The sequence below is a fragment of the Ctenopharyngodon idella genome, chromosome 19 (genome assembly GCF_019924925.1).
Source record: "Ctenopharyngodon idella isolate HZGC_01 chromosome 19, HZGC01, whole genome shotgun sequence".
In the NCBI taxonomy this organism is placed as follows: Eukaryota; Metazoa; Chordata; class Actinopteri; order Cypriniformes; family Xenocyprididae; genus Ctenopharyngodon; species Ctenopharyngodon idella.
Window position 1 is genome coordinate 9,749,238 of NC_067238.1, and position 13,257 is coordinate 9,762,494.

The following is a 13,257-nucleotide window of genomic DNA, read 5'->3' on the forward strand; positions in this document are numbered from 1 at the left end:
TTGTATAAGGTGTTCTATTATCTTTTAAAACGATGGGCAGATTCTATTTCCTGTCCATCAATCAGCCACTTAAAATGTACTATGCTTGAGATTATGACGAGCAAATTACACATACAAGAGCTCTCAGCTTCAAAATGGTTATGAGAGTCGTTAAGAGTGTAATTAACCTTGTGTTAAGTGGCATTTACTAATGATTAATGTGCAGTATTATAAAGGCAGATTGTTTCCTAAAATGAATACCTCGAACATAGCCAGTTTAAGGCTAATTGATCCAGACATCAATAACCCAATGTGGGATCAATTACAGCGCCTATTATCAGAGCGACAGCAGAACGGGCCAGCTTTTAGTTGACACAAATGGCTTACTTACTTAGTGATATAAATTTATTGTGCCATATTTGCTGACAATACATTGCAGGACATGTAGGTTTTGTTGTGAATTGAACTTTGCATCTGGAGAGTTTGCAATGTACCAAATACAGGAATTTCAGTGTCTTCAAGAGCCGTCAAGTCGAATCTTGATGAGAAGGGGCTTTTGAGGACTTTGTCTCTCTCCTTGTTCTTTGTCCGCTCCGCTGACCCGCTGTTAAGCTCTGTATTTGTGTAGCTTCTGCTATGTGTTAGGCCTCTGCCCCTCTGTCCCTTTCTTTCTCTCATCCTCTCTGTCTCCCCCTTTTGCTCGCTCTAGTTTTATATGAGTCCATGCGTGTGTGTTTGTGTGCGTGTGAGGCCCTGGCCTCTCAGTCTGCCTTTCACAGAGCGAGATGCCTGTCATTCTAATCAGCCGGCTGCCCATCTCTTCCACCACCAGCTGGCTGAGTCAACAAGAGAGAGGGCGAGTGTCTGAGTTGACTGGGCTGCCAAAGAACATATGCCCCTGTAACGGTATCTACTCTCCGAGCCCTGAGCGCTGGAACTCGCGGTCTTCTCTAGCTGGCAGGGCCGTCTATGATCCGTGTCTGTTAAACCCATGTCTGACTGACACTGCCAGTGAGCTGGGTCCTGACACGCTGACGCTGAGCCGATCTGACACGCCGGAGCTCGTGCTGGATTCCTCCGTTCGCCGCTGCGGAGAAGTGCGGGTAGATGGGGAAATGGGGGCTGGAATGGCGTAGCGAGCACGAGACCGCGAGATTTCAGGCAAATAAGAGGGATGAGATAGCGATGGATGGGTAAAATTACATTTTACAAGCACGAAATAAAAAAATAAGCACCTTTAGAAGTGACGATAAACTGTTATCGCTATCCGACCATTTCTATTCATTACCAAACGTATGAATAATCAGTTAATTTCACGCAGTGCAATAAATGGAAACTGTAAAGGGATATTAAAAAAAACCTGAAAACTCCACAGCGATTGCTGACCTCTCTGAAAAGAAATTTCTGGAGGCAGTGTTGTCTGAAACTACCTCCAGCTCTCAGAAATAAGCCGCTCCAGGGCCTCTGCTTACCGTAGCGCGCCATCTGCTGGCTGCCTTAGTAACTGACGCTGCTGACTCGTTTGATGGAATGTCATGTCACTCATTACAAAAATAATATTTTGTGAAATGTTTCAATACAGGTTTACTTGATTATTATAGATTAATTTGATCCCCTATGTGTAGAAAACTTTAGCTGTATATTGTCGCCAGTTCCAGTATGAGCACTTAATGAGTAGGCTACCCATAAATTATAAAGTTTTGCGGTAGGCTAATAAGCTAATGTTTCCTTGACAGATTTTCTATTTATAGGCTACATTTCTTATCCCTAAACTCAGAACCTACCAGGAATGAGAAAAAATGTTTTAAGAAGTTAGACCGTCATGTTTGTTTTATAAACTTCAGCTTTGCAATTTAATGTACGTCATTTAGGGAGCGTTTAATCCGCTGAAGACAAGCGTGTAAAAACTCTAGTGCAATGATGGTCGTTATATAGCCGTAGGTTCAGTTCACCTTCATAAAGTCACTCTTGGCTCATTAAAGGTTCTCCCATTAACAATAATCCTTCAGCATTTGGCTTAAGGTATTTGGGCAAAGGAGAAGCACGCAAATGCTCCGCTTTGTCGACTTTACGGCAACACTGGAATACATTAAACTCCTGCGCCCTTCTCCATAACTGTTTCCCGCTGTGAGTAATTAGCATTTCTGGGGTAAAAGATTCCAGCATGATTGTCAAGTGTATTACAAAAGACTCAAATTACTCAGGTTTTTTCTTCTTCTTTTTTGGCGACCATTTATCTAAGGAGTGACAAAGTCTGCTTCTGTTCCTTGTAAAAGAGAAGGGGGGTGGGAATAAGTCTAGGACACATTGCCATGTTGAGAGAATGCATATGAGAAAAAGCACATGAGAACCCTAAAATGAATGAAATTTTACACACTTTTGGATATTCTTTTGAGGTAATATAATACTAAATTATAACATATAATTATTTTATATAAATGGTAATGTTGAAGTATAAAATGCAAAACTTTTATTGGTGATCCGTGGCATTTTTTTAAAGTGAAAATCAAAACATTATGTTTGTTTGAGAAGCCTGACCAGCCTGACATAGCAACACTGGCCCAATGGTGTGAGTTTGGGGGCAGGACGATCGGTTTGTTGACCAATGACTGACAGGGGTGGGAGTGTTCTGGAAACAAGTTTGAAAACAGTGTTTTGCAGTTCCATTTGGTACCACTAGTGGTGGACAACTTGCTTTTAAGACGGTCACCATGAACATACTTGGTTTTGTTGCCAGAGGCCATTCATCATTTGTCTACTAAACATCTGGTTAAATACATCAGCTCTTCTACTTATGCTATTGTTAACATCACTGTTTGTTTAGAGCGCTTTCCTCCTTCTTCTAGCTCATTACCAGCTCAATGCATGGGAAGAGACCTAATCAGAAATTCCACTCCACTTGGTCTGTGAGAGTCGAGTCTTCCTATCACAGTTGCCAATACTGCGGGCTGTGCCTATAAAGAAGTCCCTAAAGAAAATTACACAAGAGTTTAAACCTTCAGGCTAATAGCATTGGCACAGACACTTTGCCAATATACATTTATCACCTTCAGCTCTGGCTGGGCCAAAGGTAGTGGGCCAGAGTCATGTCCTTCTTAGAAGTGTCTGGTTGGAAGATTGGACTGTCCGTCATCATTGGCTCTGCCCATTTCCCATGAGTGTACAGAAGGTTGAAGAGTTGTTTGTGTTGAAGGCGAAGTGATTGAACCATTGTCCTTACACCGCTCTGACTTTGAGAACATCAGTTCTAGGGCATTGTTAGAGATCTTTTGCGCCACCAGCTTAGAGACCACCGTTGACAGAAGAGGACAAGAGAGTTATAAATGGGACATGAGAATGTTTATAACCGCGCGAGTCCATTCATCTTAACTTATACTGGTCTAGATGAACAAATGACACATGGATCTGTTGGGCACACTAGAAGAGCTGTAGAATTAGCTCTTTTGACTAATCCCATGCTAGTCGCTTTAGTCAAACACTGGACGGTTTGTGCCTGACTGATATCCCAGGCCCTGTATTACAGGATTTACTTTAAACTGCTTCTTTAAAATGTTCTGTTTCTCTTTGCTGTTTTGTCCTTTTGTCACAGAATAGACTATACTGGTGCTCTTGCTATACTTCTGAAGGATTTCTGCCAAAAGCGTAGCATTAGTTTAAGCTGTAGGATCCAGCTACATACATCAACTGTTAAGTATCAGTAAAAAAGAAAAAAAAAAAGAAAATTAATGGGGAAGGGGGATATATGAAATGTCCTTAATGTTAATGCTAATCACTTTTTGCCTATTAAGCACAAATTAGTGAGGGCGATGTTAAATGTCACTGGATGTCCTGGGAACCATTTGCACTTTTGAGAGTGCAGACCTACTGAATAGCTTCTGATTAGCATACTTTAGATATGGTTTAATTCTCTCCTCTGCTGATATGAGTCACGAATCACACGGAGCCATAAAGCTTTGACAATGATGCTAAAAGACAAAGGCTGCTGGCTGTCGGGAAATATGCAGGACAGGTTAATATGTAAGATTGGGGTTGTTCTTTAAGGTATATGTGCCTGACTCTAGTTTAAGTGTGTTAGGGAAAACAAAGTGATTTATATGTTCAGCTTTAGAAGTAGAGTAGGGCAGTTTAGAATGGGTTGTTACTGCTGATAATGGAGGGGGAAAGTACTGTGGCAGTATGATGGTACAGCAGTCAGTCAATGATATATACCATGGTACTGAATGATTATTATTAGTGATGCATTCATATTCTGGCTGATATTCTGTCTATATATATGAGTCAATGACATGACGCCTACATTTTCTGTCCGATTGCATTTTTTTTTTTCGGTTAAAATTCGGTTTAAATGCATAAAAAGATACCATATATGTGTGGTACCTCTTCTGTGCATGTATTCACTTTAACTTTTCAAAAAACATTAGTTATTTGTAATCCTGTACAAAATTGCAAAGCATTTGTATTTATATTTCCATCATAATATACAAACAAACGTTATCCGATGATGTCTATTTTTTTTTATGAAATATCATGTGGTGCGACCGTCAAAAAACTACCACTTTGACACATGACATTTTTTAAGGCTATGGCCAATTCATCTAGACAAAAAAAAAAAAAAAAAATGACTTAATTTAAAATTTTAATATGAATTTGTGTACACAGCATTCTTAATATTTGAACAATTGCAATAGATATTATTTTTTGTATTTTAAAATTGGCTTGTCAAATCCTTATACGTCATTGACCCATATATATATATATATATATATGTATATATAATTTTATATTTTTTCAATAATTATTTATGGCCGATAACTGATAAATGGCTAATATTAACATTCTATACTATTCTATCAAAATAATTCACTAAATATAAAATAAATATAAATAAATATAAAAATTGTTTTAGGCCTTACAACATTATATAAAAATGGTTATTAATTTTGAGATTTGCTTAAAGATTACATTCAAAAGTGTTATTAAATTAAATTATTAGTGTTTAGTGTTTTTAAATATTAACTTTAATTGAGCATTAGATGATGGCAAAGGTAATCTAAAGATAAAAATATAGTATGCCCAGTAAAATATCACCAAAAACAATTTTAAAAAATATCAAATATTATTTAGCAATAATTGATTTGGTCATCATTAATAACCATTATGATGTCTTTAAGATAAGTTAAAGAATATGATGGGTACTACCATGGTATATGTCCAAAAAACATTTTTTCTGTGGTCAAAATCTTTTCTTTTAGTGCATTTTTGCAACGGAAGGGTATAAATAAAAATTTTAAAAGATAATCAGACTTTTAGTTAAAATGTCATTCTTTTTGTCATTTTAGCTAGCAAGTTTAATGTTTAGAGAATTTCAGTTGATCCATAACCGAGAGCCTCGACATCAAGAGACTTAGTTTTCTTGGCCGCCAGCCTCCTGCATTTGACAATGGCGATGCGAGGCGAACAGAAGAGAGTGTCTGTGTCCCTGATGACTAGCGTTCGCTCTCTCAGCTGTTTGGCTGTAAATAATCGTTGATATGCATAAACAGCTCTCTCCATTCATTACTGTCAGCATAGTGAGGGGCCTGCAGGCAGAGGTCGTCCGCCAGGGGTCCGCTCTCCGCTCTCAACCCCGCGGTACCCGTCACTCCAACCTGCTCCGCCGGTGCCCTAAACCCTCCATTAGCAAGGCTCCGGGTCGCGACCTCGCTGTGGCATTTGCAATTCCAGATCGTTTGATTAGCAGCGTATTTACATATTTCCGCCGCAGACACTGTTGGGGTGTCGGAAACACTTGAAGTGTTGTAATTTTCTCTGGCCTTTTTGTCGCGTGGCGATCGGGGCCCACGCACACACAAATATGCACATGCACTTCTTTTCTACTCATCTCCGATGACAGTGACAGCGTCCTTCGCTTTCCTGCGACAACTCTACAGTTCTGGTCTGACCCTCAGAGAAGTGCCCAGTGAAGTGGATCACAGTCCCGTCTGAATTCCCCAAAGATGGGTGGCCTCTTGCCTTTTAAATCTAGTCTGATTAAAGGCATTGAGTTTTTAATACATGAATCAGATTTTACCAATGGCTGCTCTTCATTCTGGGACTGAGAAGGGACTTTAACTGCACCAGTCAAAGCAGTTCATTTAATCCAGCTGCAGTTTAATTCCTTGATAGGAAAGAAAGATCACAAATGAGATCTTTTTAAAGCAGTTTCTTGCTCAAACAGGAAGTTTGGGCAGAACTTATTGCTTGTTGCCTTTTTCTCTTTTATGAAAAAGAATAAGAACTCCATTAGTCTCCCAAGTTATTTACAAAAGCAGTAGATCTGTACTGTAGTAGGTAACTGCTTGTTGTTTATTAATAAATGTTCACCTTTTGATTATTATTGTTGCCTCTAGTAATTTTGTGTCTGATTTTTAATTTCCAACCTATTTTGGGTTCATTTTAAGCCAGCCATATAGTCATTTTTAAGCAATAGTTGGGTTAAATAAAACCGCCCAGCACTTTGGGCACACATTTAACCCAACCACTGGGTTTGTCCATTTTCAACCCAACTTAGGTTGTTTTTAACCCAGCATTTTTAGAGTGTAAGTTTATTTATTTTATATATATATATATATAATTATGAGAACAAACTTTGTCATGTCTTGCCTTTACCTGTTTCAATCCCCTGCATAGGTTTAATTGTGAGCTTGAACAGCGCCCCACAGAGGTTTGTTTCTGGTCAGAGGTCTATTGTGTGGCTAGTAGATCAGACAGACTCCTGCAGTTGTTTAGCAATGTAATCCCAAGTCATTTGTCAGAGCACAGAGCAGCAGCAGTAGCTATGCATGCACAAGAGGAGATCAATGCAATTAGCAGCCATTTCAATGCAAAGGACTTCAATACTAATGTAAGTGAACACACATGACAGAGAGGTCAGAGAGAAAAAGAGGGAGAGAAAGAGATATGTCTGTTTGAGTAAAATGCAATTTAGAGCATATAATTTGGCTAATGTGTGCGTTTTAGACATTTAACACTTAAACAAATAGTAAAGATTAATCCTTACTGTAGATTACAGTATTCGCATGCTGCAGTGCAGTATCTTGAATGACAGTGTGCATAAATGGACTTTTTATCTGCTGTCAGCTGCCAGCCACAGAAATATATTCAGAACAACCACTCGATTGCAAGTGGGATTTTGCTTTTTACACAACTCCTCTATAAACAAAAATTAATATCGAATTATAGTGTCCTATCCCCCTAGGGATTCTTTCCAGGGACTTGAATATTTTGAATCTGGTTGCTAAAAAAAGATTGGTTCATTGACTCCAATTCATTAAAAAAAACAAAACACAGATACTGCATTCGTTACTTCGCGACCATCAAAAAAGTATGTTCTACATAGTATGAATGTGCGTATGAATTGAATTCGGAATTGCTACATCTGCCATGTTTTCACCATCATGTAACTTATGGCGTCAGTTATGTTGCTTCATGGGATGGTAGAGTGTCCATTAGATGTGTACTTCAGAATCTCAGTGGATCTAGTAGGTCTTCCGGGTACTTTACCCATACTATTTTATGAATACTATGAATTTGGACATACTACTCTTTTCACAAACTGTCTTTCATCTACTATATAGTAGGGAAGTAGTCATATTTAGACACAGGGCAAGTTGTTCACAGCAGAAGATGAAAGTCTTGTCTTTACCAAAAATGTGTGTTTCTTAGAAGATCTGTAGATACAGAGTGTTTAAGCAACATAAAATCATTTGAGAGAAAAACACTTATCACACTATAGAAAAAGACTAATAAGTTTCAATAACGTCCTTACATCATTTTAATTTTGGTCATCATTCATTTTTGCACATATCTGCCCATTTGTCTTTTTGTAAACACGTGGCATTACGCATTACATACAGTACATGCTTCCTCTTCTTCAACTGGTCAGCAAAATTGTCCCTCTCCTTCAGTTAAAACATTGATTTGTGAATGTTATTTCACAACTTTAACTCAAATGCTATTGGCTCTTACTACAGTTAGTGTTTAACGCCAACAGAGCAGCCATACACTTCAAATGGTTAAGACTTTAGTAAATGAAAAATAAGTCATAAAAAAGTCCAAATCGTCTACAAATGAAATGTCAATGTCCTGATTGCTTCATGCCCCTGACTGAGAAGCATTGGTCTAGATCAGTGGTTCTCAAACTTGTCCTGGAGGACTTCCAGCACTGCACAATTTGTATGTCTCAGACGCATATTGCAGTCAAAGCTGCTTTAAAGGGTTAGTTCACCCAAAAATGAAATTTGTGTCATTAAGTTCTCACCCTCAAGTCGTCCAAAAAACCTGTAAGGCTTTCGTTCATCTTCGGAACACAAATGAAGATATTTTTGATGAAATCCGAGGGTTTCTGATCCACACATAGGTAGCAACGTCATTGCACCTTTTGAGGTCCAGAAAGGTAGTAAAGACATTGTTAAAATAGTCAACATGACCACAGTTCAAATTGTCTTGCGGGTTTGGGACAACATGAGGGTGAGTACCTAATGACAGAAATTTCATTTTTGGGTGAACTAACCCTTTAAGGCAAGCCTCCAAGGTTAGCAAAAAACAGCGTAATGCTGCGGTACGCCGGGAAGGAGACCAGAGGCTGTTATTTTGGATTTCAATGGAAGAGAGGCTTCACTACGCTGAATAAACTGCTTTTTTGGGAAAACGGCTTATCATTAAACAAATCGACAGCCTATCAGCTACTCTTCCAACATGTTTGCTCTTAAACATTTGGATGGATATATTTTTAGAGTTTACACTGGGAAAATTACTGTTTTATAAGAGAAGTCATGGACAATTGAGCGACAGGTATGATTCAGTTTACAGCACTTCTCATTCATTTCTATGTTATCCGCAAACAATGATTGACTGTCGCACAAATGTAATGACGTCATTGCTGTAATGTGATTGGTTATCAAGGCACACATGATCCAGGTTGGCTGTTACGCTTTCTTCAATGGTAGAGCCACGGACCCGTGTATCACCCAATAATAATACCATGGCTCTGTCTGAAATCGCCCCCTATACCCTCAAATAGAGCACTATATGAGGAGACAGCCATTTGTAGTGATGTCCGAAACCATAGTGGATGTCATTGAGTGCAATAACGAGTGTACAACAAATGTACACTCAACAGCTATAGAACACCCATAATGCACCATGAGGGTTGCGCTGTATGAATTCCCGATCTCACCAGAAGATGACGCCCACAGCTGTATCATCTATCCATCCATTTTCCAAACCTTTGGTCCAATGTGGGTACTGCATAATACCATACAGGTATAAATTCCTTTTTAATTGATTATTAAATTGTTTAATTACGGTGTATACATAGTTTCCATGACAGAGTTCAAGATAAATTTGTTCATTACTACTGGAGCTGCCAGTTAGCTAAGCGCTAAATGATTTTTAAACAGCAAGCACAAGCTATGCAAAAGCGGCAGCTGTGCACTCAGTGTCCGAATTCGCTCACTCATTTTCATTCACTCCCTCAAGTGAACTATATTACTGGACTAATGTTGGGAATAGTGAATTAGGGTATAGGAGGTGATTTCGGACACAGCCCATCTCTGTTGCAATCTCTACTAATAAGCTGATGAGTTGAATCAGGTGTGTTTGATGAGGGAGAAATACAAAATGTGCAGTGCTGGGGGTAGGCTATTCCAGGACAGGTTTGGGAACCATTGGTCTAGATTAATATTAACACCATTTAATATTTAACACCATTTAGACCAAAGGTAAGGGTAAAGTTTAATTTAAGCGGTTCAAAACTTCAACAGTTGACAATGTATGAGATGGAGATGATGTGATGATGACAGTTGACAGGTATTGTGTACTTCATTGAACAAAATATATGTGGAGGGAAAAAAAGAGAAAACTTTTAACCACACAAAATACATTCCATACATTCAACTACTACTTCTATTCAAACCACAAAATTAATAGTGTTACATAAAGAAAAACAATCCAATTGCAAATGAATTCATAACATGCTATTTAGTTTTCTTAGGTCTTCTGCTCTAGTACTCAGGGGTTTTAATTTAGTAAAAAGCTAACGGGAAAGGCTATTTGTTTTTTGTGTCCTAGGACAAATTTTAAAAGATTCCATGATTTACTGTTAGTAAATTACAATTAAGCAGTCACATTTCATCCTATGCAACTTCCAAGACATCAATTGCAGGAACATGAAGTCCCTATTGCCTTGCTCAAAGGCATTGGTGATAGAACTGTTCTCAGTAACTCTCAGTTCCTGGGTCACTGCCGCTGCTTAGAATCTGCAACATGTTACAGTTTGACTGCTGAGTATCAACACAAATTCACACGGGAGGTTCTTCTAAAACAAAATTTGTAATGTAGGATCAGTTTTCTTGGCTTAGTTTCCAACATAAGGACTTCGGCAATATAAATGCTCTAGATAAATGTTCATTTTTGTCTCTTGTACATAACTAAATGCAATTAAACGTACACAACTGTGCAGGACTGTATCTGTAAATACCTAATTACCATATACAACATCCATAGAAATATATGGACAAGAATTTCTTTGCTTTTAAGTTTTCAAACTCTAAAAAATATGGCATTCTAAAGCTTTATACGTAGCATTATAAAACGCACTAAAATCCCCCAATCTAGTCTTGCACTAATCACTAGTTTCTCTATGATGTAATAATTTAAATGATTATACAGACAACTTGAAACTCGTCATGTTAAGATTAAAATAGATCCTTCATCGAAAACTTCAGCATTTTAACATGGCTTTAAGACCTGATGTGCCATTGCCATTGAACAGTTTTCTTTCTCTTTTTTGAGATAGAATTATTCAGAATCCACTGAGGCAAACATATTTGATGGAAAAAAAAAAAGAAACACAAGCACAGACAAATAATATTCCTGACTTTGTTGGACCAATCAGATGACACTAACACAAAATATGGCATGTGTCTTTACCTTAAACTCTTCAGAAAGATGGTTTATGAATGACACTCAACGCAATTGGAAACCCATGTAACAATACAGCTGCGCTTACATAAATACTTTAAATCCCAGGTATAACACAATACAAAAGTGTTTAGGGCATATTTTGATGATAGTGCCAAGTGTTTGTCCAACCAGTGACAAAACACACACACATCTATATTATATATGCCTATAATCAGCAAAACTCAAATCTAAGTATTGAATTTTACTGCATGTCTCCTTCGCGTGCAATTATGCACTGTTGTGAATGAATGCAGGCTTTGGAATTTCATCTAACTCAAGTCCTGAGAATTAGAATGTGGAAAACACAATCGCACACGCACGCACAAACTACACTCGTTGTGGACTAAGGCTATTTCATTTAACCACTAGTCATTCAGGGAACTCTGAGGCAGCATTTCAAGTTTAGGGGATCAGCTGGAGTCCTTGGGTTTGAGAACGCAGCTCACTGTCATACTTCATCAGCTTTGACCTTGTGTTGCCAAGGCTTTAGCCCTCAAGTGTTTTGCAAGTTCTGGGTAAAGGAGGTGTAAACATGTTGCAAACATGTCGCTGGTCTGTTCTGCGTAGTTTCCTTTTAATCTAGAGCATTGTGTCGGGTGAAAATATAAAGGTAACACTTCCCATCAAACTAAACTAAAAACACGAACAAATCCAATGCCGTACATTATACAAAGTCTTCCTTGAATGGCGTATTTTTGCGTCAAACAGTTTTTGATGGACTTTTTATAGATTTCAATCTTCATTTAAGCTGGTCGTGAGGAGGTGGGGATGTTCAGTGAGATCCGGAGGGGTCCGTAGGTTCATTGGTAGGGGCTTGGCGGAGTCTCCTGTCCGGGTACTGTGCGTTGTCGAAGGCTAGACGGTGCACGGTCTGGACATGAGTCTTCAGGTTACCTTTCTGCGAGGCGCTGTAAGGACAGTATCGGCACTGGAAAGGTCGCTCACCTGAAACGGACACACAAAAAACAAGATGAGGTCAGAGCCTGGACCCGAAGGTGAGAGCGGAGCCGAGGTTGGAACCAGAGAGGAGAGAAAGGTGACGTGGCGGTGATGTCGAAGGGCTGGCTTTGAGAGCGCTGCCTTCCCTTTTCAAGAGGAAAGAACAGAGGCAGGTTGGGAAGGTGGGGGGAGGGGCCGTGGCATGATTGATGGGCTGATGACATGCCATATGGAGACGGTTGACTGTTCCCCCCGAGGGGACGTCAGCCTTTTGTTTTCTGTTTCTGTCAGCTGTTCGTACAAACACACAAACTCACAGACACAGGAATCTCTGCCTGCCTGCCTTCCCCTGAGCAATAAGACGTCACACCGATGGTAGATGTCGAAAGTCTGGGCATATCAAGTTTTGCGAGGAGAGGCGAACTTGACAACCACACACAGACCTAGTTTCTCCTTCTGCCCATGTCTGTTTGGGGCTCAACACTGGAATAATTGTCAGAGTCCCAGTTTCAGCGTTTAATTAGACTGATGTACAACGTTGTCCTCGCGCAATCGCATAAAAATATCCCCCCACACCTGAGCAAAACAAATGAGTCTGCCATTCAATTTCTCCGTATTATTATTTTTGAAAAATGAATGAATTATCCACTAGGAAATAATTGTCATTCCGAGGGGCTGAAAAAGGGGTATTATCATAAATCATGCCTCATAAAAAAATGAAGACAGACACAATTAATCAGGACTATCTGAGGCTGGGTTGCGCTGGCTGCCTGATAAGGTCTGCGGCACAGTAAGAGCTCATCCAGGGGCACCGTGGTTCCCTAGAGGAGTAGAAAGTGAAACCCCGATCCAAAACAGAACTCACCAAATTACATTAAAGGTTATTGTCAGAACATCACCAAGAGTGCGGCACAAATTTAATTTGACCTTTACTCTCGGCCTGCTTTTGCCATTTGTAATATGCAACACATGCAAAGGGGGTAATTCATTAAGGGTGGGCCTCCCCGCTGCAGCAAAGCACATCTCCGACTGTTAAGGTAGATGCGGGATGTGATCCATTTGATCCCCTAACGTCTGTTTATTTCTAGAATTTTCTGCATGGTAACAACGATGGCAGGTTGCAACTGCACATCACAGAATGAAGAAAGGTGAAGAAATGATTGACAGGACAGAAACTTTAAAAGAAAAAAAAACACAAGATGCACACAAATAATGCAAACAACCGAACGAAAAGTGAAACATACTTGTTTGGGGGCTTCTGTAGAGGATGGACTCCAGTTCCCATGAGTCCATTGGACTCAAACATCACTGTGGGAGCAAGGTGGCCGGATTAAA

At 39.3% G+C, this 13,257-nt stretch overlaps 1 protein-coding gene and 1 long non-coding RNA gene across 9 annotated transcripts in view; one reads left to right on the forward strand and one right to left on the reverse strand.

Moving 5' to 3' along the window:
• Window positions 1-13,257, reverse strand: part of znf516 (zinc finger protein 516) — a 98,842-nt gene that overhangs the window by 48,443 nt on the left and 37,142 nt on the right. For 4 of the 7 annotated variants that reach the window (XM_051872796.1, XM_051872798.1, XM_051872795.1 and 1 more), the window contains one exon: window positions 7,775-11,928. In XM_051872796.1, the coding sequence (XP_051728756.1) occupies window positions 11,756-11,928 (173 nt within the window). In that variant the 3' untranslated portion in view covers window positions 7,775-11,755. Of the gene's footprint in view, window positions 1-7,774; window positions 11,929-13,166; window positions 13,231-13,257 lie in introns of those variants that run through there. The other 3 variants (XM_051872799.1, XM_051872800.1, XM_051872801.1) reach the window with 2 other exon arrangements.
• LOC127501057 (uncharacterized) overlaps window positions 1-13,257 on the forward strand; it is a 99,214-nt gene that overhangs the window by 34,929 nt on the left and 51,028 nt on the right. The gene's annotated exons all lie outside the window — the stretch shown is intronic.